The 24130-nt window shown below is 49.9% G+C and overlaps 2 protein-coding genes across 11 annotated transcripts in view; one reads left to right on the forward strand and one right to left on the reverse strand.

The window, feature by feature from the left end:
- The first annotated feature begins 111 nt into the window (after nucleotides 1-111).
- Nucleotides 112-7387, forward strand: LOC105274470 (integrator complex subunit 3). Of its 5 annotated transcripts, none has more exons than XM_011330630.3 (10): nucleotides 112-590; nucleotides 994-1592; nucleotides 1660-2221; nucleotides 2321-2516; nucleotides 2725-2890; nucleotides 2982-3527; nucleotides 3624-3714; nucleotides 3792-4159; nucleotides 4240-4834; nucleotides 4992-7387. In XM_011330630.3, the coding sequence occupies exons 1-10, from the start codon at nucleotides 516-518 to the stop codon at nucleotides 5064-5066; spliced, it is 3273 nt and encodes a 1090-aa protein (XP_011328932.2). In that variant the 5' UTR covers nucleotides 112-515; the 3' UTR covers nucleotides 5067-7387. The 5 variants fall into 5 exon arrangements, with proteins under 5 accessions (XP_011328932.2, XP_011328931.2, XP_011328933.2 ...); XM_011330629.3 differs by having other exon boundaries at nucleotides 113-590; nucleotides 3621-3714; XM_011330631.3 differs by having other exon boundaries at nucleotides 115-590; nucleotides 2752-2890; nucleotides 3621-3714.
- A 610-nt stretch (nucleotides 7388-7997) lies between these two features.
- LOC105274469 (protein groucho) overlaps nucleotides 7998-24130 on the reverse strand; it is a 58701-nt gene continuing 42568 nt past the window's right edge. For 4 of the 6 annotated variants that reach the window (XM_026973744.1, XM_026973743.1, XM_026973748.1 and 1 more), the window contains exons 10-16: nucleotides 13796-13849; nucleotides 13173-13364; nucleotides 12290-12508; nucleotides 11708-11775; nucleotides 11297-11575; nucleotides 10418-11021; nucleotides 7998-10115 (exon numbers count right to left, since the gene is read on the reverse strand). In XM_026973744.1, the coding sequence (XP_026829545.1) occupies nucleotides 10008-10115; nucleotides 10418-11021; nucleotides 11297-11575; nucleotides 11708-11775; nucleotides 12290-12508; nucleotides 13173-13364; nucleotides 13796-13849 (1524 nt within the window). In that variant the 3' untranslated portion in view covers nucleotides 7998-10007. The remainder of the gene's footprint in view (nucleotides 10116-10417; nucleotides 11022-11296; nucleotides 11576-11707; nucleotides 11776-12289; nucleotides 12509-13172; nucleotides 13365-13795; nucleotides 13850-24130) is intronic. The other 2 variants (XM_026973745.1, XM_026973749.1) reach the window with 2 other exon arrangements.

The following is a 24130-nucleotide window of genomic DNA, read 5'->3' on the forward strand; positions in this document are numbered from 1 at the left end:
TCATGTATACGGGCTGGTGAGCGTTGATTGGCGGAGGATGATCACCGGGTGCCGTGGTGGGAACAGCCCGACACGAAGCGGGGCCCTCTCGGCGACTGGGCGCATCTATCAATGCGCAATCGCATCGGTACACGGAGTCGGGGAGGTCTGTGGTAAAGCGAGGAATAAACACAGTGGATAGTCCGCGCAGAGCACAGACGGTGACGAGGAGTGGGCGGCAGAGGGCGGCAGAAGGCGAGCGAACGGCGTACGAGCGAGAGAGAGAAAGAGAGAGGGGAGACGTAGTGGGAGAGAGCGAGAAAGGGGGAGTGCGAGGGAGCGAGCGAGACGGACGGCGCGAGCGTGAGAGCGAGAGAGAGAGAGAGGGAGCGAGACAGAGCGAGCGAGCAGGCCAGCGAGACGATCACGATGCACGGAGGCGAGCACAAGCAGCCAGGGGCACAGGGCTGAGGGCTGAGGGCTCGACGGGGCCTTGATTAACGTTCACGGGCTAATCGCGGCATAGCCAGCGAGCGATGGAGCAGCCGAAGACTCCCACGCCCCGGCTACTCAACGCGAACCGCATCGAGAATAAGGACGAGCTGGAAGAGGTAACATAAATATTTGAAATAGTCACTGGATACGTATCGGGTGCGAGGGCCTCCGCCATTGTTGCGACGGTCGCGCACGTTGATGAAGACGCGGCGCCACATGCGTGAACGCGCGTTCCGGCTCCGAATTTGAACGCGGCCCGTGGCAGCGCGTTGACAGGTTTCTTTCTCCCTTTGCCGTTCGCGATTCACTCTTTTTTCACGCTTTTCAAGCTTCGCGAGGAACTCTGGGTCCTATGAGCGTGATTTTGCAATCGCGGTTTACCATGATCCGGTGATCCATAATTTTCCTGAATTATTTAATAAGAACTAAAACATCTTTTGCTAATTTTCTTTATTTTTGTTGCCCCTTTATATAACCATTTAAAGTTGACACAATTAAAACCTGACGCTATGTTTCTAGAAATTGGAAAGATGCCATTCGATGCTGCAAAATCTGATTGTGGGACTCTCGGAGAAGGAGGTCCACGATACGCTGAACAATGCAGTGTGCAAGGACAAGACGCACGAGGAGGTTTCCCTGGGGCTGCTGGTGGCGATCTTGACAGATCCGCAGAACTCAGCCAAGAGTTACAGGGACTTGACGTTGATCACGCGAGACGGCCTCGCCGTTGTCTTGCTCCACCTCAATCAATTAGTATTGGAGAAATACTTGAAGTTAACCGACGTCACCAGGAGTCAGCTGCTATGGTTGCTGCGAGAACTAATACGGACTAGTGTAACTAGTGTGGATAATCTTTGTTTGAGTTTGTTGAGGCACGCAGCGGGCGGTGATATCTCCCAGAAAAACTTGTTTCTAGTTGACGCGCTCTTAGACATTTTTCAAGAGAATCGAGCTTGGTTGGACAAATACTCTTTTTTAGTAGCGTCAATTGTGTACACGTACTTGCGGTTAATAGAAGACCACAATGCGCCTCATTTGGCTGGTCTGCGGCAAAAGGAAGTGACTTTTACAGTGTCTTTGATAAGGGAACGAATGACAGATTGCATGGCTATCGGAAGGTACGCGTTTCCACACGATCAGCAGGCTCCGACGGATCAATAACGTAAAAATCATTTACATTTTCAGGGATCTGGTACGTTTGCTGCAAAACGTGGCAAGATTATCCGAGTTTGAAGCGCTGTGGAAGGACATACTGCTCAATCCGAAAAGCCTTTGCCCCACTTTCAACGGCGTCCTCCAACTGCTACAGACGAGAACCTCCAGGAGATTCCTGCAGTCTCGCCTGACGCCGGATATGGAGAGGAAACTCGTGTTCCTCACGAGCAACGTCCGTTTCGGTAATCACAAGCGCTATCAGGACTGGTTTCAGAGGCAGTACCTGGCAACGCCTGAATCGCAGTCGCTGAGGTGCGATCTCATTCGTTTTATCGTCGGTGTGATACACCCGACGAACGAGCTGTTGTGCTCCGATATCATACCGCGGTGGGCGGTAATAGGTTGGCTTTTCACCACGTGCACCTCCAACGTGGCCGCCAGCAACGCAAAACTGGCCTTGTTCTACGACTGGCTGTTCTTCGAACCCGAGAAAGACAACATTATGAACATCGAGCCGGCGATCCTCGTCATGCACAATTCAATGAGGTCTCATCCACCCGTCACTGCCACACTTCTAGATTTTTTATGCAGGGTAAATCGTGCAAATTTTATATATTTATAATTTAAGGGTTATTATTACCATTTTGTTTTTCGCAATTGTTGAAACCGTGTTTCTGATACTTGCTCACAGATAATTCCAAACTTTTACCCTGCGCTAACGGACAAAGTGAGAAACGGGATATTCTCGTCGTTACGACAAATTTTGGACAAGCGTGTTTTGCCTAGCTTATATCCGTTATTCGATAGTCCGAAGCTGGATCGGGAACTGAGAAGCAAGATACGGGAGACCTTTAAGGAGTTTTGCCTGCCACCGAACACAGAACCTGGTAAAATTGTCATCGTCATTAATATTGCATGTGGTCTTTCTATTCACGGCACCTCGCACCTCTGCATATAAACGATTACCGAAATATACCGAGCATGCCTCTCTCTTTCTCTCTCTCCAAGATTATTTGAACAAGAAATTTGACAATTCACTCCTTTCAGCTTCTGGCACATTTATCGCTTACTAACTTTTTACATCGTGTCCTTAAGCAGGCAATAAGGTTCTGAAATATTCAGGTAAAATAGAAGAGATCAACAAGGAGCACAATCCAGGAACCGTAACAGAGAATACCACGAACTCGACTGTGGAGAATAATCATGTCACGCAGGACTCAGAGCCGGCTTTCAGTGACGAGGAGGAGGAGTCACCTCTCAGGTTCATTATCCCTTGCATTCAAGTCGCGGTAACGCGCGTATCGCCCCCCGTGATTCAGGCGTGGAATTAATTTCACCGACTTATCACACAGAATAGTGACGAAGGTCGAGGACGAGGAGGACGAGGACGATGTGCCGCTGTCCGCGGTGAAGTTGAAAAACGAGCAGAAGAACGCGAATTGTGTTGTGAAGAAGGAGGACATCGCGAGCCACTTCCCTCAGATAGAGTCGGAGAAGTTGCGGAACGACGTCGAGACGTTGCGTACGGAGACCGACAATGAAGCGAGGTGTCAAGCGATGGAGAGGATAGTGCAAGGCGTCCTGGACAATGAGTTCGACACCGATACGATATCTTCCCTGGCAAACTGCACATCGACTATCCTGTCGCCGCAGATCACGGCACAGATCTTCCCGCCGGACAATCTGAACGAGGAAACGTTCGCTGACAGCATAAGCACACCGTTATTCGTCATGTTCCGAAATCAGTTTCAACTGTGCAAGGAAGAGAATCCCAGGAGGAAGCTTCTGGCCAGGGTACTGGCAGAGATGCAATCGGTCCAAGCGAGGATTGGATATTTGCTTCTGTATTTCCTGAAGGTCTGGGGCAGGGAGGAGGAAAAGAGGGAGGGCGAGCAGAGGTTAGCACGAAACAAACATGCGACACAGAAGGCAAAAAGAAAGAGAAAGGAAGAGGAAGGAAATACACTTACCTTTGTACCGTTTGATTTCAGTAGCGTGTTGAATGATGTCAAGGCATCGGTATACAAAGACTTCTGCACGCACCGAGACAAGAAGTTGGACGCGTGTCTAATCGCGGACCTGAAGGTGAGCAAGTATTCGAGATGCTACGGGTGTAGATTGAATATTTGAGGCGACTTTATAACGCGTTATTTCTGTTACAGCTCTGCCACGAAGACAACATATTCATGTTGTGCTACCTTGTGCCCGACGTCTACATGGGATTTCAGAATGTCGCTCTCGGGAACGTTCAGCTGTTGCACCTGGTCGTGTCGACCGTGGATTCGTGCCAGTTGCAAGACCTAATTTGCCAGATAATGCAAGGCCATCTGAAGATGCTGAAGAAGGAATCGTTCACCAGCTTGCTGACGGCTAGCTTGAACTGGGAGACCTTCGAACAATACTGCTTCTGGCAGCTCATATTCGCGCACGACTTTCCTATCGATTACGTACTGCCGGTTTTGCCGAAGCTGCAGTTCCGCAACCACGCGGAGGCACTCACCTCGATTCTGTTCATGCTCAAGCAAGAGAAGTAAGTGGGAAGCGTCGTCTCTCTCTACGTGAAAACAACCCGATGTATCGCATTGTATGACTTATATCGTGTATTTGCAGGCCGACGTTGGATCTTTTGCGACAGTTGCTCGCACGACAGAAAGTCGACGGTGACATGTTCGTTGTGGCCGCGCTGCGTTACTGGTGTCGCGATTACGAGGAGAAGCTCGGCGAATTGCTCGCCAATCTGCTCAGTACTCGTTACCCCGCGACCAGCCCGAACAAGCGGAAACGTTCCGGTGCCAAGCAAAATCAGCAATCCGGACCGCCCACAGGTGAGCAGGTTCTCGGCCATCTGGACCAATTACGTCAGCACTGCACGTCCTCCGCGGAGCTGCAGCTGTACCATTCCGAGGGGATGCAAAGGGCGTTACAGCAAGCGCAGGCGGCCAGCAGCGACTCGCTGAGGAAGAGCTATGGCGATCTGTTTGCGCTGGCCGAGGTCAACGAGGAGAACGAACCGCCGCCACCACCAACGAGCAGCTCTGCGAGAAAGCACACCACCGCCTCTTCTGGAGGGGGTGGTGGTGGCGGCGGTGGCGGCGGGGGTGGTGGCAAGGGCGGACACAGAAAAACTGGTGCTAACACGAGGGAAAGATCCAACATGAAAAGACCACTACCGCGGTATCACATCGACAGCACCTCTAGTAGCGAAGTAAGTCGAGTCTACCGTTTAACCAAATTTTGAAATTAGTAGATTTCGGTAACATTTACGTATGTGCATGTATTGTAATTAGGATGTGTGTGTTTTATACGTTTACGGTCGCGAAATTGATGACGCATCGGTGACTGATTTCTCTGACCGTTCGCAGGAGGAAGAGATCGTGAACCCAAAGCAAGCGAAAAAAAGAAAAAAGATCAATCCAGTGGGCTCGGACAGCGACTGACCACCCAGTGTCTTCATATGTTACATGGACCACGTCACGTGTGTGCAGCAAGCTAAATTAGCCTTAAGAATAGTAAGATAATATAATACACATAAATAGATTTATCTAGCGCGACTTGTAAATATAATGTACGTTAATAAGAATGCGGAGGGAGATATACATATATCGTGGGAAGCAAAATCTTTAATACGTTTTCATAAATGTTGCGCAGAGTAGCAACAGCAAAATTGCCAGACTCTGATCGTTGTTGAATTGTTTAATTAAAAAAAAAGAAAGAAAGAAAGAAAAGAAACTGGAAGGACGAAATAAAAAGATTGATGCACGAATTGCGTATTCGGATGTCCAACTTGATTGTATTCTTTAATAAGATTTCTCGTTTCGGATGCACCTCTATACGTGGACACTGGTTGCTGCTTTTTCCGGTAAACTCGTATGACAGATACAAGCGATGGGAACGGTACGTCAATTAATTTGCGTCTATCTACGTCTCCTCTCGGGATAATCGCGATCATCAGACTTGCACTATCGGACTGCACCGTACACATCTGTCAAATAAAGTTACCAAAAAGCAGGACTAGTCACCAGATTGCCTGGATCACTTCAGCATCGCTTTCTCTGTGAATACGAAAGCGAGAAGCAGAATCTGGCAACATTGCAAGGGGGTAGAGCAACGCAATATATCTTTCTCGCACTTTATTATTCCTTTCTTTTTTTAAGTTCTCATTTTACCAATCCTTTTTGTTCCTACTACGAACAATGTACGAATGTAATGTAGCAACGATTTCCTTTTCTTTTCTCAAATGATCGTCACGACGAGACATATGCGTTGCCATAACTCTCAACAATTCGTACGAGTTGTTAGCTTGTTTCCTTTTTTAGTATTAAGGATCTTCCGGCGGAACGTCGGGGCGCATAAACGCGCACCGATTTCCGGCTAGAGGCGTACAGTTTTACGACCAAATGTATTCAGTTCTTACCGCGCTTAGTGAGCACATCCTCGAGAGAGATACTTTTTATAATGTTCTGCACGACGGACGATTAGCTTTAAAGTAATCGGAAAAATTCAACGCGTTGGCTTCAAGTATAAATTCTCCTTTCCCTTTGTTAGAAATTTTACTAGAGCGATTCGTTGCGACTGTAAGCTGCGACGTAATACGATTTGTATTGTATTTTTGTACGACATCCCTTTTTACATCCCCTTATATTCTTAGATAGACGTACAAGACCGAAAGTGATTCGCGGAGATCGCGGAGGTCTACGTAACGTAGGCGTGGCAAATCGGTTTCATCGTTACACGAGTATTCCCCTCCTGAAAAGTATTCGAATGATTTTCCACATTGGGTCACTTGTCATTTTACTATCATGCTGCGCACGTGACACACACACACACACACACACACACACACACACACACACACACGTGTTTCTCCGTTTGAGAGTCGGAAAGGGCTACCTGCATCTTCCCCGAGGAAAAAGGAGAAAAGAAAGAAGTGCAGTTCCGTCGCGAGCGTCTTTCTCGATTCAAGTACCGAAGGCAAGATGCGGCGTATCACCCTATTCACCTTGTAATGTACATTTCCTGTAAAATCGGTTAATCTAAGAGTATAAGTTACGTTATGTATTTTCTAGATTGTACATATTATACACATACATACATATATACACACACACGTGTGGGACGAAACGCAAGGAGAGGATGTGTATGCATGCATGCGTGAGACATTGTATCGTACGTGGCGCGGCTCGGACGAAATTCCGAAACATTTTACGTTTTCACGGACTGCTTTAGATATTTATCAGCACTCTCCTTTGACCCCCTTGATTTTATCGCGGAACTCACGAGTGCAAAATCGTGTCGATGATCGGATAAAAAAATTTATAAAAAAAAGAAAAGGAAGGAAAAACGAAATGAAGTGACAAAACATCCGAACGTTCAATTGGTAATGATTTGTATGTAGGGGTGGATGTGCACGGTGTCCGTCTGTAGTGGCGCGTGACGATAAATGACATTAATGGAATTTTTTTACTTGTACATACGCGCGCATGCACGCACATACGTACGTCAGTGAGTATTTGAACACGATAGTCGGACGAGAGAAAGAGAGAGCGCAACTCGGTGCATGCGCGGGGCAATACGTGAGAAAGAATAAGGGGAGAGCGAGCCTGTAAAAATTTAATGTTTTTAACGATCTTGTACACACGCAAAAGAAACATGTAAATACATGCATAGATTATCGTAAACGCGAGCATAAACATTTAATGTTTTTAACGATCTTGTACACACGTAAACTGTAAATACATCGAAAATTATCGGAAGCGAATGCTGGGTGATACATTTTATTGTACTTACTTTCTCCTTCGCTCTTGGATCTCCTCCTTCCTCCGAGATAGCGTACGATTCGTGGATCTCTGATTATTAAACAGTAAAATCGTCTCGCTACGATCGGCAGTAATACACGGAAAACGCTTTCTCTCTTTACCCCCCCTCGCCGCCCGTTCCCGCCATTCCACGATAACGGTAATCGCGCGGTTATTTCACGGCGCGCGCTACGTAATGTACGTTCTATCGAACAAAGAAACACAGTGACCGTTATCTGCATTCGTCGATGAAAATAATATTTCGCTCACGCTGGCCAGTATCACCGCTGGGCATAATTACTGTTTGCATTAACGTTTTCTATTGTACAGAATGCGAGTCATTGATCAGTCACCGTGAATTCCACCGTGAATCGTTTGAAGAAGGCGCGTGAGACACTCGATGCCGAAAACGATTGATTTTATTTTCTTTCGTCACATACATATATACTGAAAGTGTAAAAGAGAGTGGAAGAGAGAGAGAGAGAGAGAGAGAGAGAGAGAGAGAGAGAGAGAGAGAGTGTGTGTGTGATTGGGAAAATTCAACTTGATGCGAGACAATAAAAGAAATCATAGTATCAATTGTCACATATTATTATTGCTAAAAATCCAGCGGCGGGGAATAATGGAATAGACCCTTATTTATCTCGTCGAGAGGTTCGCGTGGGTACGTCATCGTTAGTTACATGACGTATCTCGCCTACGTATAATGCGTTAATCAAATCCTTCAATTCGTCGTACGTTCGTCAGCAAGACGAGAATCGCGGGAACTATAATTTTTAGTCGTCAAATAAGAAACACACAACTATCCGCTCCTCTCGCTCGAGAGGAGCTCGTTTGGTTTGAATATTTCACGCGCGCGCATATTAAGGATGTAGAATGAAGAACCGTATAATTTCACAAGTTTATTGCGCATTCATTTTGATGATGCATTATAATTCGCGCTCGTCCGTCTGTCGAGAAATTTCGTTCCAACTAATTTTCGGGCGAAGATCAATCAAAAGCAGAATTTACGAAATCGCACTTTCGCGCTAACGTTTCGCAATTGGATGGTAAGAAGCTCCAATGTTCCTTCGCGTAAGGATGATCGCAACCTCAAAAAATATTCATGCGGGCAGATTAAAAGCCGCGAAAAGTCCGCCTCTATTGATCTCCGCGCATTAAAAGTGTCATCTAATTAAAGTAGAGAAATAGTTTTGTTTCGATTGTGCACGGGATTGTACTTTACATAGGTATATTTAAAGAGCACACCGTGTCCGGCGTTATCTCGTTAATAATCGTTAATCACAATCGTCGAATATGTACAAGGACTCTGTACAGGGATCCGTGTCTGCCATTCGTCGTCGCACGCATACGCGCGCGCTATATCACGTAGAAATTCGATTATTACACGTAGGTATCGTTCTATATTTACGATGCAAAAAGGTAGTCGTTCGTAAACTAGTTCATGCCGTGAGCTGTCTCGAGCAGCGACAGTACATGACACTGACACCGACACCGACAGGATCAGGAGACGGCCCCGGGGAACGGCGGCTGACATGCCGTCGCCTCGCGCCACACGGCAAATTACTACTCGACGTAGCACATAATTTCTTTATCGAAATTAGAAATTACCGAACCGAGTTCAAGACCTAATCGTCATCCGGCGCGATACATACTCATTATTCACAGCGGATTAACTTTACATCGACAACGTGCATAATGAAAGCTCCAACGCAAGTTTCCAAAAAAGAAGATGCAACGCGTGGAAGGCGTTCTCCTCCGAGACACCTGCCTCCCCGAACGTTTTTCAGATATATTCCTCTGTACTTTCGTGCCCATACAACACATGATACGACGCGTTTGGAGATACGGCGACTACAAAAGTGATGAGAAGTATTCGAAACAATGTCTCGACGGGCGCGACTCCTCGCGTACAAGCGAGACTAAAATCCTGACGCGCTATCGCGATATCGGCCGTCCACTTTAGGCGCGTTATAATCCTACGTTTACGTAGCTACAAAATCGTGTTGTATATCTAACATCACCGTTTGCGAAGGCTCCTCTCGTTTACTTTAACGCGCATGCGGACCGCTCCGCTAACGTCGTGACCATCGTCAACGCGTGTGTTCTCGTTGTATACGCGCGGCAAACAAAAGTCCCGTTCGCGCGTGATCCCATACATATGTAATCGGCGGAATCGGCGAACGTGCACTCGCGAAATCGGGACACGCACGCGCGAAATTAATATACACCGCTGATCCTCGTTCGCACGTACACGCGGCACGTGCACATGCACACACACACACACACACACACACACACACAGCCACACGCATACGTACATACATACACAGACCCACGTACAATCGATTTTCCATTCTTCTAGCGTAATTCCATTACAGTACAGAATCGCGTTATGCGTATATGTACACGGTTACCAGTCGCACGATCTAGGGTCCTAAGGCTGCTGAGAGTCTTCCACTTTCGGGAACTCTTCCTTTCTTCCTCGCAAAATGGACAGCACGCACACATTAACGAAGTTCGTGAATTTTAAATCTTTATCAAGGAAGGAAAGGCAAGTCCCTCTCTTCACTGGCAACTGATTCAATAGATCACTTCGTATACGGTGGCCTTTTTGTCGCCAGATCCGGTCACGATGTACTTGTCGTCCGCGGAGATGTCGCAACTCAGCACCGACGACGACTCTTTAGACTGCAAGATTTAACAAAAGAAATTGCCGTTATATTTAAATTAGGCTTACACATATGATAATATAAATTATCAATCATATGTGAATCAATCTGATTCACGATTCACGAGATGTTTCAGAAAGACGAGAAATCTTAAAAATCTGATTAAACTAATTATATCGATTTTATGTAATTAATTTAAAAAATTCGCCAAAGCATTGTTCAGGTCTGACGGCATAATTGCATGGGAATCGAGATGCTTTTCTAGACAAAAGTACAAGTGATCCATCCGTTTGACAAGAGAGTTTGCGCACGAGTACTTGCCTGGAATATTGAAGCACCGTACGGCGTACGCCACGCGTTCAGCAGATTGTCCTTGCCGGTGGAGACGAACCACTTGCCGCAAGAGGCGAAACGCAACGAGAGTACGCACGAGTCGTGCAGATGCAGCTGGTACTTGTCGGATTTCGTGGCGTGAAGGACCTCCACGTTCGAATTTTCCATGCCGACCGCCAGCCATTCACCGGTCGGACAATAGCCGAGAGAGAATATCTGCGACGAAAAGTCGTGCTGCTGCAACTGCCTGCCCTCGCGAAGATCCCAGGAGCGCACGGTGTTGTCGAGGCCACCAGTCCACAACTTGGACCCGTCGGCGGAGATGTCGATGCAGGACGCCCCGTCCGTGTGACCCTGGAACTGTCTGACCAATGTCTGATTCTGTAGATCCCACACGGCGATGTTGCCGTCGCTGCAGCAGCTGAAGCAGACTTTCGAGTCAGGCGAGATCGCCAGGGCGTAACAGGCGGGCGCCGATGAAGTCAATTCAGCCTTGATTCTGGGCGTGGGACTCGCCAAGTCCCAGATACTCAGCTGGCTGGCCTCACCACCGACTATCAGGGTCCTACCGTCGGGCAATAGCTTCACGGATCTAAAAGATGGAACATACAGTAAAAATTTCTTCTTCGCGATGGTGACTTTACTGTTAAAGATTATTTAATGTGATAAAATGCTATATAATGAGAAATCCGTATTTCCTCTCTGTGAACGTGGTCTGAATTAAGTAACCACGAGTACGACTTCACTGGTTACTCGTTATCTACGTTTCACTTGATCAAATCGCACGTGGTTCCTTTCAGATCGTATGAAGGGGTCCGAAAGAAGTTGAAAAGTAATTGTAGAATTCACGACTCTCTCACTGCTTACCTAATGTAATTGTCACGTTGCAAACAGTCCAGCTGCGAAACCGGTTTCATGCTGGCGCTGCCGACACTCTGGCCGATATCCCAAACCTTGACGCAACCCTTACCGCCGGTGTAGACGTACTTGGTCGGATTGGAGATTGTGACCGCGCAGACCACCTCGCCATGAGTCAAGGTGTTAATCTGGCGCGCGTGACGTGGAATTCCCGGTCCTATTAGAGCATCGTTGGGGAACGGTACGGGCTGCAGCTGGCCCTCGCCGTTCATATGAAAGGAGTAGGCCCTGCCAAAAGCAACACTTTATTGATACGCGAATGCAGAGTGATCTGCGGGTGATGCAAAAGATTGGAGAGGATCTGATGGAATCTAAAGATCTGGGAAAGTTTATGGGATTGTTAACTGTAAGATTACATACGGTTTGCCGCCTGTCATGTTGCCCAGCCCGTTACTTGCAGATATCCTCATGTGACTGTCGAATCCGAGCTGTGGAAGAGAGAATCATTCAGTATCACGGTAAGCAGAGCACAAACGAGAAAGATGTGCTCGTTCGTTTGATTTCTAAATGCGAAACAAATGGCCTTAAAATACAAGCGTCGTTACCGATTTGAAATATTTTTTGACACGAATTTGGCACGAGACCGAGTACGCTTCAACCCCAGGAGGACTTCTGCGAGCTCGACCTGTCCAGATTATTTCATCTGGATGAAATCCACAAGAACGAGCAAAACATTGAGCAAAATAAAATGAGTGACATGGAACAATCGGAAGATTTATGGAATCGGTTCATAAATGGAAATCTCCCAGAAGCCTCCCGGGATCAGTAGAATCGCGGCAATCCGAAATGAATTATTCCACGATATTCGCGCGCGATATTTATCCAGAAAAAATTCCATCAACGTAAAATGATAGTACAAAGCCCGTGTGCGAGACTCTATTAAGCGATCAATGAAAGAGCGCGGTAACGTAAGGGCTAAGGAGATACGGGGTCGTGATTCACCATGGAGGGCCTCGCGTATGGCAAGTTGCTGTATGGCGAGGGCGACTGCGGCGGCTCATTGCCGCGGGATGGCAAGCCCTGATAACCCTGCGGTGGCGTTTGCTGCGACGATGGCGGATGATAGACCCGCGATGGCAAGGGCCCAGGGATGCCGCCCATAGTTGGCGTACAACTGCGCGAGCCCCTCGCCGCCGCCACAGGTGTACCCGGCTTGTCGACCTGGCAAACGCACGTTTGGTGTTTGCACCCTCTTTTGCAGACACACACACAGACACTATGTTGCAATCGTACTAAGCTCGTCGACTGCGTCAATCGCGATTTCGCTGACGGCGCTAGCTAATGATCGGCCGCGATCATTACGTTTTCGTTCTCTCAAGCACGCGACGGCAGAGAGCCGCTGCCTCAATACGGCTGAACGAGTGAATAACGAGTGAATGTGTGTTCAATGAGTCGCCAAAAATTTATTCGGTCCATGTCGTGAGGGTGCCCCGACATTGTTCAAGTCGCCAGACGTTCACGTGGGAGGATAGTTTCCCGAGATCACGCGGGAATCGTGATATACGTTTCCTCACATTTCATCAACCTTCTTGTAATCATTTTGGTAATTCTGTGAGTTTGTAGTAGATCGCTCATTCTCATCACTCTGCGCGCTCTCTGAAACGAACAAAGCAGAGGCGGAGGCTGCGAAGAGGACGTCTGGCGACTCTGGGCACCGCATGAGAGAAGAGTATCGGCTGTACGTGTCTCGCGAGGATTTCGATGTATGTATACGTGCATGCATGTGGGTATATATATATATATGTGTGTATGCATGTGTGAGCGACGAAGTCACGACTGGATCGGGTCGCAGTGCCGAGTAAGCTTACTCTCCGCGAGATCTTACATCTTTACTTTTCAGAGACGGTGTACTACGGGCGGAGGAGCTGCCGCTGCGCGATGGCGGCCTGTCCTTTACGGATGCTGAGCCCGCGCCGGATGCCGGTCCGCCAACGTGGCCCGGTGCGCCCAGCTTCTCCAGGGTGCCGTTCTCACGTGGATCCGAGTGTTCCCCATTCGCGTGCGGTGACGACGCCTCCTTTCACGACACGCAAAGATCAGAGTTTTTTTTTCCTCCAAGTAAACGCATGCGATACCGCACTTAATTCTACCACGCGTGCAGCATGGCTCTTTTAGACTCGACAACGTATCTTAATTCATGCGATTTCCCTCCCTCCCTCCTGTTTCGCTCGATGCTGATCAAGATAAATATGTGTATTTTCTTAGAGAAAGTTTTTAGCAAATAGAAGCCCCATCGAGATTATCTCGCGACGATCGCTCGACAACTTTGCCGCCGATACATTATTACACTTTTCGGAATTTACATGCAAAGTATTCAAGCAACAAAGATACGTCTCATTAACGTGAACAGCAAATATAAATATATTTGCAAGCATCAGTAGAGACAAACATAGACAAGTTATAGATATCTTTTTTTTAATGAAAAGAAGCTAGGAAAAAAGTTCTTACCTCGTTCGCCACGTCCACGACCAAGTCCTGATCGCTTTTCTCAGCGTCGCTTTCCTGAAAATTTCAGAGGACCACATGTAAGACGATAATAATAATGAGACGCTCATACACGCGAACGGGAGGGCGGTCTGGTCTGCGGGGTTGTGCCGAGCGGCCACTTGGTATATCAACGAAGCTTTTGATGTATCTCCGACCAAGTAGACGAGCAACTCGACCCACATTCACGCGCGCGCTCTACTCTGACGTGGATGTATCTTCAAAGATGTATTATTAATTCGGATACTCGGCGCGCGTTCGCGCAACGGCTCCGATTGTGCTTCAAGTTAACGGCGAACGCCTGGAGAGAACTAATATTGAGACGGAAAGAGAAAGAGAAAGAGAAAGAGAGAAGAGGAGGGAGGACCCCAAGTATACGTACATCGACGTGCACGCTCATGAATACTTAATCCAGCTCGGAGTCGAAAGGTTTATGGATGTCAATTAAATAGGGAGCAAAGTAGGTCGTGCGTCTGCAGGAACTTTTCTTATTGTCTTCCGACGCGTACACGCGCGCGCGCGGCGGCAGATCATCCAACTTTGGAAACTTCGTCGTCGTCATCGTCGGAGATGCACCCCCTCCACGGGGTGCGCGACGAGAGGAAAATTCATCGCGATTACCAGCGTATCAGTTTAATCATCGGCAAAACGATTCGCGGCTACCCTGTAATGTATGTAACGTTTATCTTACGCCGGCTCGTATCTGTAACAAGCCACCCTCTCCTCCCCCCATTATTATTTCCGCAATTTTAATGTTCACGTGACGCGCACCCGTAGTATATCGCGCGTGGCTAATTTATGCCGCATTTATCTCGTAACATTACTTATCGGCTATCTTTCGCCTCGTACAAGCGAAATAAGGGGTGGAGGGGGACGGGACAGTAGGAGGGGGTCGCAAGGGGAAAACCCGTGCGCCTTGCGCGCCGCTCCGTTTCTCTCAGCGATGCACAGCGAACTGAAAGCGAGGCCACGCGATAGGTAGCATTGCCCATCTAATGACGTAATATCGCAACGTATTACGCAATGTACCATCAATGCATTACGCATCGTGCGTGGCACGCGGGATTGTGTGAGTACGACGCGCACGCACACGCCGACGGGTCACGCCGCGGAACCACCTGTGCGCGTCGTCGGGCACTTTAATTCACCTAGCGAGCGTTTAAAAAAATTCCGCTAAAATACACGCCGCGCGGCTAATATGCGTCTAACGTGATCTTATACGGGCGTCCCAGCAGGTGCATAAATTACGTTTGACCGCTCGGCGAGAGAGCAAAATCGCCGACCCACGCGGAGCCCTTCGGGGGAGGGGGGAGGGGGGAGGGGGGGAGGGGGGGACCAGAGACATGGATTTTGAATGGCGAAAGTAGATTAAGAATTGGAAAATTGACAAAGGAATGATAAATGAACGAGAACAAATGTACTTTTTTCTCTTAAGCATATCCCGAATATTTGTACATGTTTGCGCAGTGAAAAAGGGTCCCTTAAATCATTGAATTAATTAGTAAACGGAACGATTGTTAACATATTGATGATACGTTTATAATAATTCTCGGCTACTCGGTTCACTCGGAGGTTGTGGTTTTATCTGGCGTGGAGCAGAGAGTTGTCGAGTTGTACAAAACGCGGTCCGCTTGGTCCTCTCGAAGGGTCCGATACTCTCGAAAGGGCGTATCGAAGATAGATACACGGGGGTTCGGACCCGGCGGACGAGATAATCGGAAAGTACCTTTTTACCGAAGATAGCCGGGCGGATTTCCGCAGGGGAAACGATCGTCGGCGCGTTAAATGGGCCGCGGGTGACATTAGCCGGACTGCTACGAAATCGCGCGCAATCTGGCCGCGCGATATATTCTCGGAGGGGTAGGAAATGTGTTCCGAGCTGCTAGGGACACGCAATAAATTTGTGTACGGATGATGAGCCCGGGTAAATAGAGAAGGCAGTGTGGTGGTATTGATTTCAGTGGTATATTACTCGGAGTGGCGAGCGGACGGGTGCGGGGCGGAGGGGGGGAGCGGCGAGGTGGCGTTCGAGGTTGCCGGTGGAGGAGTGCGGTCGCGCGCACAAGAGAAAGAGAGATAGAGGGAGACCCGCAGAGGGCGAGAGGCGGCGGAGGGTGACCAAGAGAGCGGGAGGGAAGAAGCGAAGGAGACGGCGACGACGACGACGGCGACGAGGAGGAAGAAGGAGGCCGCCGGGTGTGGAGGCTGTCTTCCACCCCTTAACCCGCTCGTTCTAGCGTTAAATATGATACAAATGTTATCATCCCTCCTATCCCGTCCTCCCGGTACCCGCCCGAACACGGCGGCACACGAACCACGAGCGACCATCCTGACCCCCCTTGGTCCCTCCGTCCTTCTCTCCGCGCAGAACTCGTCCTTTGCTTCCGTGCCGCCCCGCCATCCTCTCGCCACGCTCCTCTCTCTTCCTCCCCTCGACCCCCGTCCGTGTCTCTCGCGGCGCTTGCCTCCTCCGCCGACCTCTTCCCTCGTTTAACCCCGGGGATAGCGCGGGGATGACGGTATTAAGGGCAGCTCTATTATTCGACCACCCAACCACTCGACTCCTCGCCTCCTCGAGAATCCTCGAATCCTTTTTTTTGCCAGTTCGCCCCTCTCCTCCGCACCGTCGCCACACCACCTAGGCTCGGTTCCTTCTTCCGAGTTTCCTCGTCTCGTTCTACGTCCCTTTTCTCTCGTTCGTACTTTTCTGTTACGGTCCCACCACCCCAGATCCTCGACTCTCCCTTGTACCTCGTCCCCCCGTCTCCCCGTACGGGTTCCCGTACCCTCGTTCCGCGCCAGCCGCCTTCTATCGAGGTCCTCTGTAAACAAACGCACGAGAGCGAAAGAAGAATCGAAGGCTTTCCGCGTCTCCGTCCCCGTACACCCTCGCTCCCCGTCATCCACTCTCCGGTCTACCCTCTTGTTTCCTATTCTCCGCCTGCCCACCCTCCGTCCGTCTCCGCTGACTTTCGCAAAGTTAAGCGAGCGGCTGCGATGGGAAAAGCGGCGTGTCCACTCTCGGACAGAAATAGAATTATCCGACCGTGCGAGCGTGCACAGGCTGTTCCGTCGCGTGCGAGACTGACTCGCGGCTCGTCGGGGTTGCACGGCACATAACGCGGGGGGATGCTATTTACACATTGACGTTTAACTCTTTCGCCTCGAGACGTAAGCTCTGTCCGTTAGGTATCGGGAATTCTCGTCCGATTCTCTTTACGTTACGTGGAATTCTATTTCGCCTCTGACATGCAGCTTTTGCGCGACGACGTTAAAATTATGCACCTTCGTCGCGATGACGCGACGCAGAAACCGATTTTTCCGAGATATCTCGTGTGAAAAAAAGAATAAAAAAATGACGCGATACCATATCTCGCGTAATGGCTCTGGCGCAACGAGAAATTGTCGGGCTTCACGTGTCTTCCTGCTGAAACGTACTCGGACGATACAAGGACAGAGCACTCTGTATATTCGGTCCAAGGCGACGACGCGCCAGTCAGCATTGTCCCATAACTTTTACGGGGGCGACTGCTTTTATGTTTCGAAGCGAGGACGCAGTGGAAATGTATTAAAGCGATTATGTCGCGCGTGGAGGATATACACGAAAGGACCGGAGGGAGGAAACGACGTACGGAGGGTGGGTTCGCTCGTCGACAGGAAAAATCGTCCGTCGTCGACAATGGCGCTAGGTCGGAGGAACTTGCGTGTCGTGGTTAAAAAAGAATGATAATGAAAATAACGGAGTGATGCATATTTCTTTACATACTCGGAGCGAACGCGCGACCTGCCGAGTGAAATTACGGAATATGAAAACGAAAATGACACGAGATATCAAAATTGTCGCAATTGGCGTTCTATTAAATTATTTGAAAAAAATGTGCATACATGCATACGCGTATTACCGATGATGAGGGTGATTTTACGCAAGAGGAGCAGTTTCGAGCGACCAAGGTTCGAAACTACCGCGCGACTTTAACGAATACGCCTTCTCGACGCAATAGTAATCTCGGCTTCGAACTTTAAAACTCGGAATCCGCTTCGGAGTCCGGCTAAGAATCCGCGCTTTACTGAATACGCTCCTTAACGCGCCCTTAATGCGGGACTTGTACGCCGCTTGGAAATTGACGCGTCTCGCGACTGCGACTCTTGTGCGCGAAGGTGATATTTCTCTTGTTTTCTTACTCATTTCTTTCTCTCTTCTCGCGCGGCGACGAGCGGCGAAAACGTATTAAACTGTTTTTCCAGCGCGGAAAGGCGGTGCAAGGAGGTGGAAGGGTCGCCACAGAGGCGGGGGGAGGTTGCAAGGCAGAGAGACGAAAGCGCAGACGAGGGCGAAGAAACGGAAGAAAAGGGTAGCATTCGTTGACGGAGAACCGGATGGGTGCGGGAGGGAGGGTTTAGCTCCGGGAAAAATGGTCGTAGGACGGAGGAGAAAATAAAGGGGAAACGGTTCGTATGAAAATGTAATTAGGGGAAGCGTGGAAAAGCTCAGCTCATTGCGGCCTCCACCCTTTTATTCCGCCACCTTTTCTCGCTCCCCCACCGCTCTCCCTCCTTTTCTCCTTTCCTTCGCACTTCCGGCTTTCGTCTCCGCCTTCTCTTCTCACCTTCGCGCGATTCCCCGTTGCCACCAATTATGATTCATTAATCGCGGCATGTGCCGGCCGATGACAGAAATTCATCGACCCGCGGGAATTTCACGATACAACCGTGCAGAGCACTCGAATTTATATATCCACGATTTTTTAATAATTACCAACACAAATCGGACGTTAAGCGGACAAGTAGTATAGATCAATCCGGATCAGACATGCGCTTTAATGTGGAGAGAGACCAATTGTTTTAAAATGACACAAACTCAAACGTTTTTATTCGCAATTTTTCTCTTTAATCTAGAATGCATTACACGACACTGGAGTACCGTTATAAAAGCACCCTCTTTGCCACGGAATAAAATATTCAAACAAAATATTTATCTCGCTCTCTTCTTTTTTTTATGCAAGAAATACTGCACAAAATGTACGCTTCGAATTTCCTATTCGCGAGTATACTTTTACACGCTCTTATTCGTGTATTAAACTAAGAGCTGGCGACTCGTACCACTAAATGGCTCGTATGTTGTTAACATAGTACAGGGTAACGGTGGCAGGCGTTCGATTAGGAGTATTTCGAGACGTCACGACGCGCACCGGCGTCTCGCTGCCGGCACTCCAGAGTCTATCATCGCATCGCGACATTTTACGATCCTCAAAGATCGCTCGGCAGTAACGTTTGCCGTCCCTTACCCGTCAGTTTTGCGGTCAGAAGAATACGGTTTCTCCACCCTGCACATTTACCTTTCCCCGACGATATTTCTCTTTCTTGTACCTTCTTTCTTTCTTTTTCTTTTTTTTTTAACCGCAGTTTGCACCTTCCATCGGCGCGATCTTTTATAGCCCGTAAATGTTTTTCGGCGTCGCTGCTGTGTGCGAAAATTAAATTCGAAAGTGGCCAATAGCCTCGCGCCGCGGGAGCAAAGGGCAGCAGATAGAGAAGGGGGCGGCAGCGACGAGGCAGAAAGAGAAATAAAAGGGAGAAACAAGCGAAAAAGAAAAGAAGAAAAAAGAGAGAAACGGAGTTCGAAAGAGGGCGGGCATGGAAGTGGAAGGGAGGGTGGACCTTCTGCTCGGCGAGAGGATTTCAACAGGCTCGTGCATGTCGTTTTTCCACGGCGTGGAAATTTACGGGCTCCTTAAGCTCCTTCCCGCGCCGAAAGCACATTTGCTTCTGACATCCACAACAGAGCTCCCCCTCTTTCCGCCGTGTGCCCCTCGTCTAGCAGCGGGTTTCGCGCGCATGTATGGGGCGTTGGCGTTTTACTAAAAGCGCCGTGTCTTGCAACGACTCGTCGTTTCTGTGACACGACAGTTGCGCGTGGTACGTGTCACGTTGTAATTATTTTCGCCAACTATTTTATCCCAGAAGTCTATCCACCCCATTTTAATTACTGACACGATATCTCGATACTTCTGTCAACCTGCCAGTGATGAACGAGAAGAGATCTCTCATCGCGAACGGAAGAGTACCATGTCGGTCGCGCTCGAGCGCGCCAAGACACCGGCGTGTTTGTCCGGTAATTACATCGTGGGGTGAAGTGAGGGGGCAAGACCCCTCCCCCTCCGTCATCCGATAAAGGCACATTACGGTCAGATCGCGCGACAAACCGCGACGCGATCGTACTAGTACGCTCGCGGTCGCGACCAGCAACGAACGAATATTTGCGCTTCCGCTTGCGCGACAGCGGGCCCAGCCGTCGTAAATCCACTTGTTGTTATGCCAAGCAAGGTGAGCGCGACTCGGCGCGATATTAAACCTCCTATTAAACGTTCAATCAGCGTGTCCTTATTGCCCGCCTCGCTTTGAACAGTATTCATAATTACCTCCGGCGAGCGAGAGACGACGGGAGGTGGAGGAGAACGAGAAGTAGAGTGCCAATGATAACACGATCCTCGTCGTCAAACGATTGTGCTACAAAGAGTCGCAGCGACGACGGTAACGACAGCGTTCTCTTAGCGAGAAGCCACCCTCGGCAAAGGGCCCGGCCTGAGGGTGGTCCGAGTGTGTTCCGGGCGTTATAAAGAGCGAAAGAAGCATTCTTGAAAGGTGCGAAACGCGCGCGTACACAAACACACATGTACATACATACGTACATACACAAATGCATGTACACACGGGAGGGTCACGAGGGAGGAGGCAGAGAGCGACAGGGTGAGAGAGCAAGTCGGAAGAAGAGACGCGCTCTTTCGATGGGTTGCATGGAGGAGGTGGTGGTGGAGGAGGAGGTGATGGGCTGACAGGAGGCGTTAGCTCGGAATACGTGGACCCGTCATACAATAAATACGATATTTGCACCCCGCTCCACCCTACCCCAACCCCAAGGCTCAACCCCATCCATCCATCCATCCATCCAGCGATGCAGGAGGTGATGGGGGAGAACGAGAGGCGGCAGTAGGTACTCTCTCGGTGCACAGCCAGGCTTCGGCTCCGACGTAGGGCGCGAGTGATGGAAAAGGGGATGGGGAAAGGGGTCGGGGGACCGGGCGAGGACGGGGGTGAGCAGGTCGCGAGAGGAGCGGGAGAGAAGGTGCTCGGTTGGGTGGTGAAAGCGTTGGTCGGTCGCGGCGAAGGGACGCGGAGCTCTGGCGCGAAGCGAAACGGCGTGGCGGTGCGGCGTGGCATGGTATGGTGTGGTGTGGTGTGGTGTGCTGCGCTGTACTGCACTGTACCGCCTGCCGGTGTAGTGGTAGGTGGACGGGGGTTGGCGATGGTATAGATTTTTATGTCTGCGAGAAATACAAAATGATGGATATAAACCTCCTCGCCACGTCGCCGTGCTCCCTACCACTCGCCCTTTCTCGCTCTATCTATCCATCTATCCGTCTCCCATCTCTCCCTTTTTCTCGCGCTCTCTCTCTCTTTCTTTCTTTCTTCTCTTTCTCCCTCGCTCTCTCACCCTCCACCCCGCACACTCGCCGAGGATGGTACACGGAGCAGTAACACTCGGTGTACACAACCGCGCCGCGACCATACGCGTCCGTGCGCGAGATACACACGTACACGCGCGTTTCACACGAACGACGCGAGCCAACCGTACAACCTCACCTCGCTTACACAAGAGGAGGAGGAGGAGGTGCACGAGGCGGAGGGAAAGAGGGAGGAGGAGCAGCAGCAGCAAGAGGAAGAGGAGGAGAAAGAGGGTGAGGGTGAAGCCAGTGGATGGGGGTCTCTTTCCGCCCGGCGTTCACGTTTTCCCCACACCTCCGCGCGGCCGTCCCTGGCCCCCGAGAGCAGCCGCGAACCTAACCTAGCTCCCCTCTGCCACCCCCCTTCCCCCCGGCGCCGTCACCGACCCCCTTCGGCTGTACATCGAGCCGCCCTCGTGCCCCGCGCATCCCGCGGAAGCTCAGAGCGAATGTTTTGTCATCATACCACCCTGCACGCCACCCCCTCAACTCCCCGAGCAACCGCCCCGGCTTCCTAGCACCCTGCCCCCCCTTCTCTATCCCTTGCACCCGCCCCCCCCAGGGCGACCGTCATTCCCCCCTGCCCCAAGGCGCCGCGGCAGATACACTCGCAACCACGTACACACCTCGAATTTCCGCTTTAGGTATCCCAAGTGCTCCTCGTGCACGTGTACGGCGTTTTGTCGCCGTCGACGTCGAAAGGGAGAGAAAGAGCCCCGTGCTCGACATGCGTACACACATACACACGTGCGTGCTTGCATGCGCACGCCACGACGATACGAGAAGGCGCCAAAAGCGCACCGATGCATGCACGAGAGAGAGTGCACTCGCGAGGGTGCGTGCGTCGACTGGCGGACGTTTCTTTGACTCGCGCGTGTTGGGTTCTTTTGTGGCAGTTGTGATCACATGGCGCACATTATTACAACAAATGCGCGCTGACAATCCCAGCGCGGCGGAAGTCGTGACGATTAACGTGATCGCGTTTGTCCTCGGTGCCCTCCTCTTTTTCTTGAAAATCTTTGAAAAAAACCCTCCGCTTGCAGCTGCACCGAGAGAGGACGCGTCCACGGAGCGAGACACGGCCGTCGAAAACCCGACTGCTTTTTACGTGCCGCGAGCGATTGATTGATTGATTGATTACTTAATTAATTCATTATTTCAGGCTGACGCGTTGGCTCGGCTTCGCGCCGCGCTGCCGATGGATTTTTTCTTCTTTAATTATGTCAATTAAAAAACCCAGCTCCAATTACTATATATGCAGTACTTCACTTCCCGTTCAGTTCCAAGCAAATTATACTCAACTTTGATAATATGATCTCATCAGCTGCATAGTCAAATTATGAAAAAAGTTCAATCCGAAACGAGATCAACCTTAAATTTCACAAGTAGCTTAATACTGAAACATCGCCTGCATCTTTTATAAACCATTTCAGTATGCAACAACCAAATTTACCGAATCGTCATCGATCAGCAGGACGTCGTGAGCACGTGCGTTGCCGCACGGAAATACGGCGTTGTAAACTAGAGAAATGTGAGGAAACTTTGAAATTCGTAGTTACGCCACTGGGCCGGCCGCTACAACCGGGATCGTCGAGATCTTTATATTCCTGGCGAAGAGAGCTAGTGGAAGCGGCACCGAGGGATGCAGCAAGAAGAGGTGGCGGCTCAGGAGGAAAAGGAGTAGGAGGCGGCGGTGGTGAGACGCAGCGGGGAATAAGGAAGAGACAGACGGAGACGGGGCCGGGCGGGGCGGGGAAGGACGACCGAGGCATCTCTCGCCTCTCGGCGAGAGGAAGACAGGTCCACCGACGTCTCTCACGAGCGATTGTGTGAGGTCGGCAGAGCGTTTTGTAACAAGAACCCGCCCGTCGGAGATATCGACTGCTCCGTGGCGTGCGCGCTCGCTCGCTCGCTCGCGTCTGAAAAAGTAATAAGGCGCAAAGACGGACGTAAGATTCGTTGTGCACACCTCCCTGAATTGACAAGGCCCGGCCGCTGCGGCGGGTGGGTGACCCCGTGACCCCGGAAGGGCCCAAAGTTTTCGTGTGATCGATCACCGAGTATACTCTTGAGCCACTTGGTGAATTATAATCGATACAGCCAGGAACTTGAAGCAGCACCACGTAACGAAGTGCGAGCAGCACTGGCCAGGTGCGAATTATCGAGTGCAAGAGGGTAAGGGACAGGAGGAGGGGGAGGGGAGGGTAGCCCGCGACCGTACGCGGCGCGAATCAGAAATAACGCGGAAGGATGATGGATGAGAGATTCTCGTGGACGCAGGGGGGTTTTCTCATTAGTGGCACGGCGCGCAACTAGTTAGAAGTCCAGTCGGTGTGGCCGAGCATGAACGATAATCGACCAAGGAGTGCGCAGCTGGCATCGCGTAATGCTCAACGGCGAGCGTATTATTGTTATCTAATCGACGACGTTAATACGCGGACGCGGATCGATAGGACTAGCATGATTCAGAACGACGTCCGGATCGGCGGTGAACTGCGATTTTACGTTTGCCAGCTGCGGGATCGATTTGATCGCTCGAAGGAGCGACAACGAGTCTCTTCAGCTGACGTTAATATCGTGCTTCCTTACTGCATTTTCAGAGAAAATGTTACAATATCTTCCAACCGGATAAAGACGCACTGAATGTTCCCAGGAAGGAAAGAGACTTGAGAGATATCCACGAATCGAAAAAGATATGAATAAGATTCGAGAAAAAATGTGATTTAATAGATAGATAATAGGTTTTTGATATTATAATAATGCACCACATAATGGATAATAAAAACTGAAAATATTA

The sequence above is a fragment of the Ooceraea biroi genome, chromosome 11, assembly GCF_003672135.1.
Source record: "Ooceraea biroi isolate clonal line C1 chromosome 11, Obir_v5.4, whole genome shotgun sequence".
In the NCBI taxonomy this organism is placed as follows: domain Eukaryota; kingdom Metazoa; phylum Arthropoda; class Insecta; order Hymenoptera; family Formicidae; genus Ooceraea; species Ooceraea biroi.

Excerpts from the sequence above, each read along its gene's own strand:
- LOC105274470 (XM_011330628.3), top strand. The coding sequence starts at position 516 with ATGGAGCAGCCGAAGACTCCCACGCCCCGGCTACTCAACGCGAACCGC. Across the intron at positions 1,593-1,659 it reads GATTGCATGGCTATCGGAAG|GGATCTGGTACGTTTGCTGC; the intron begins GTACGCGTTTCC and ends TTACATTTTCAG. Across the intron at positions 2,891-2,981 it reads GAGGAGGAGTCACCTCTCAG|AATAGTGACGAAGGTCGAGG; the intron begins GTTCATTATCCC and ends CTTATCACACAG.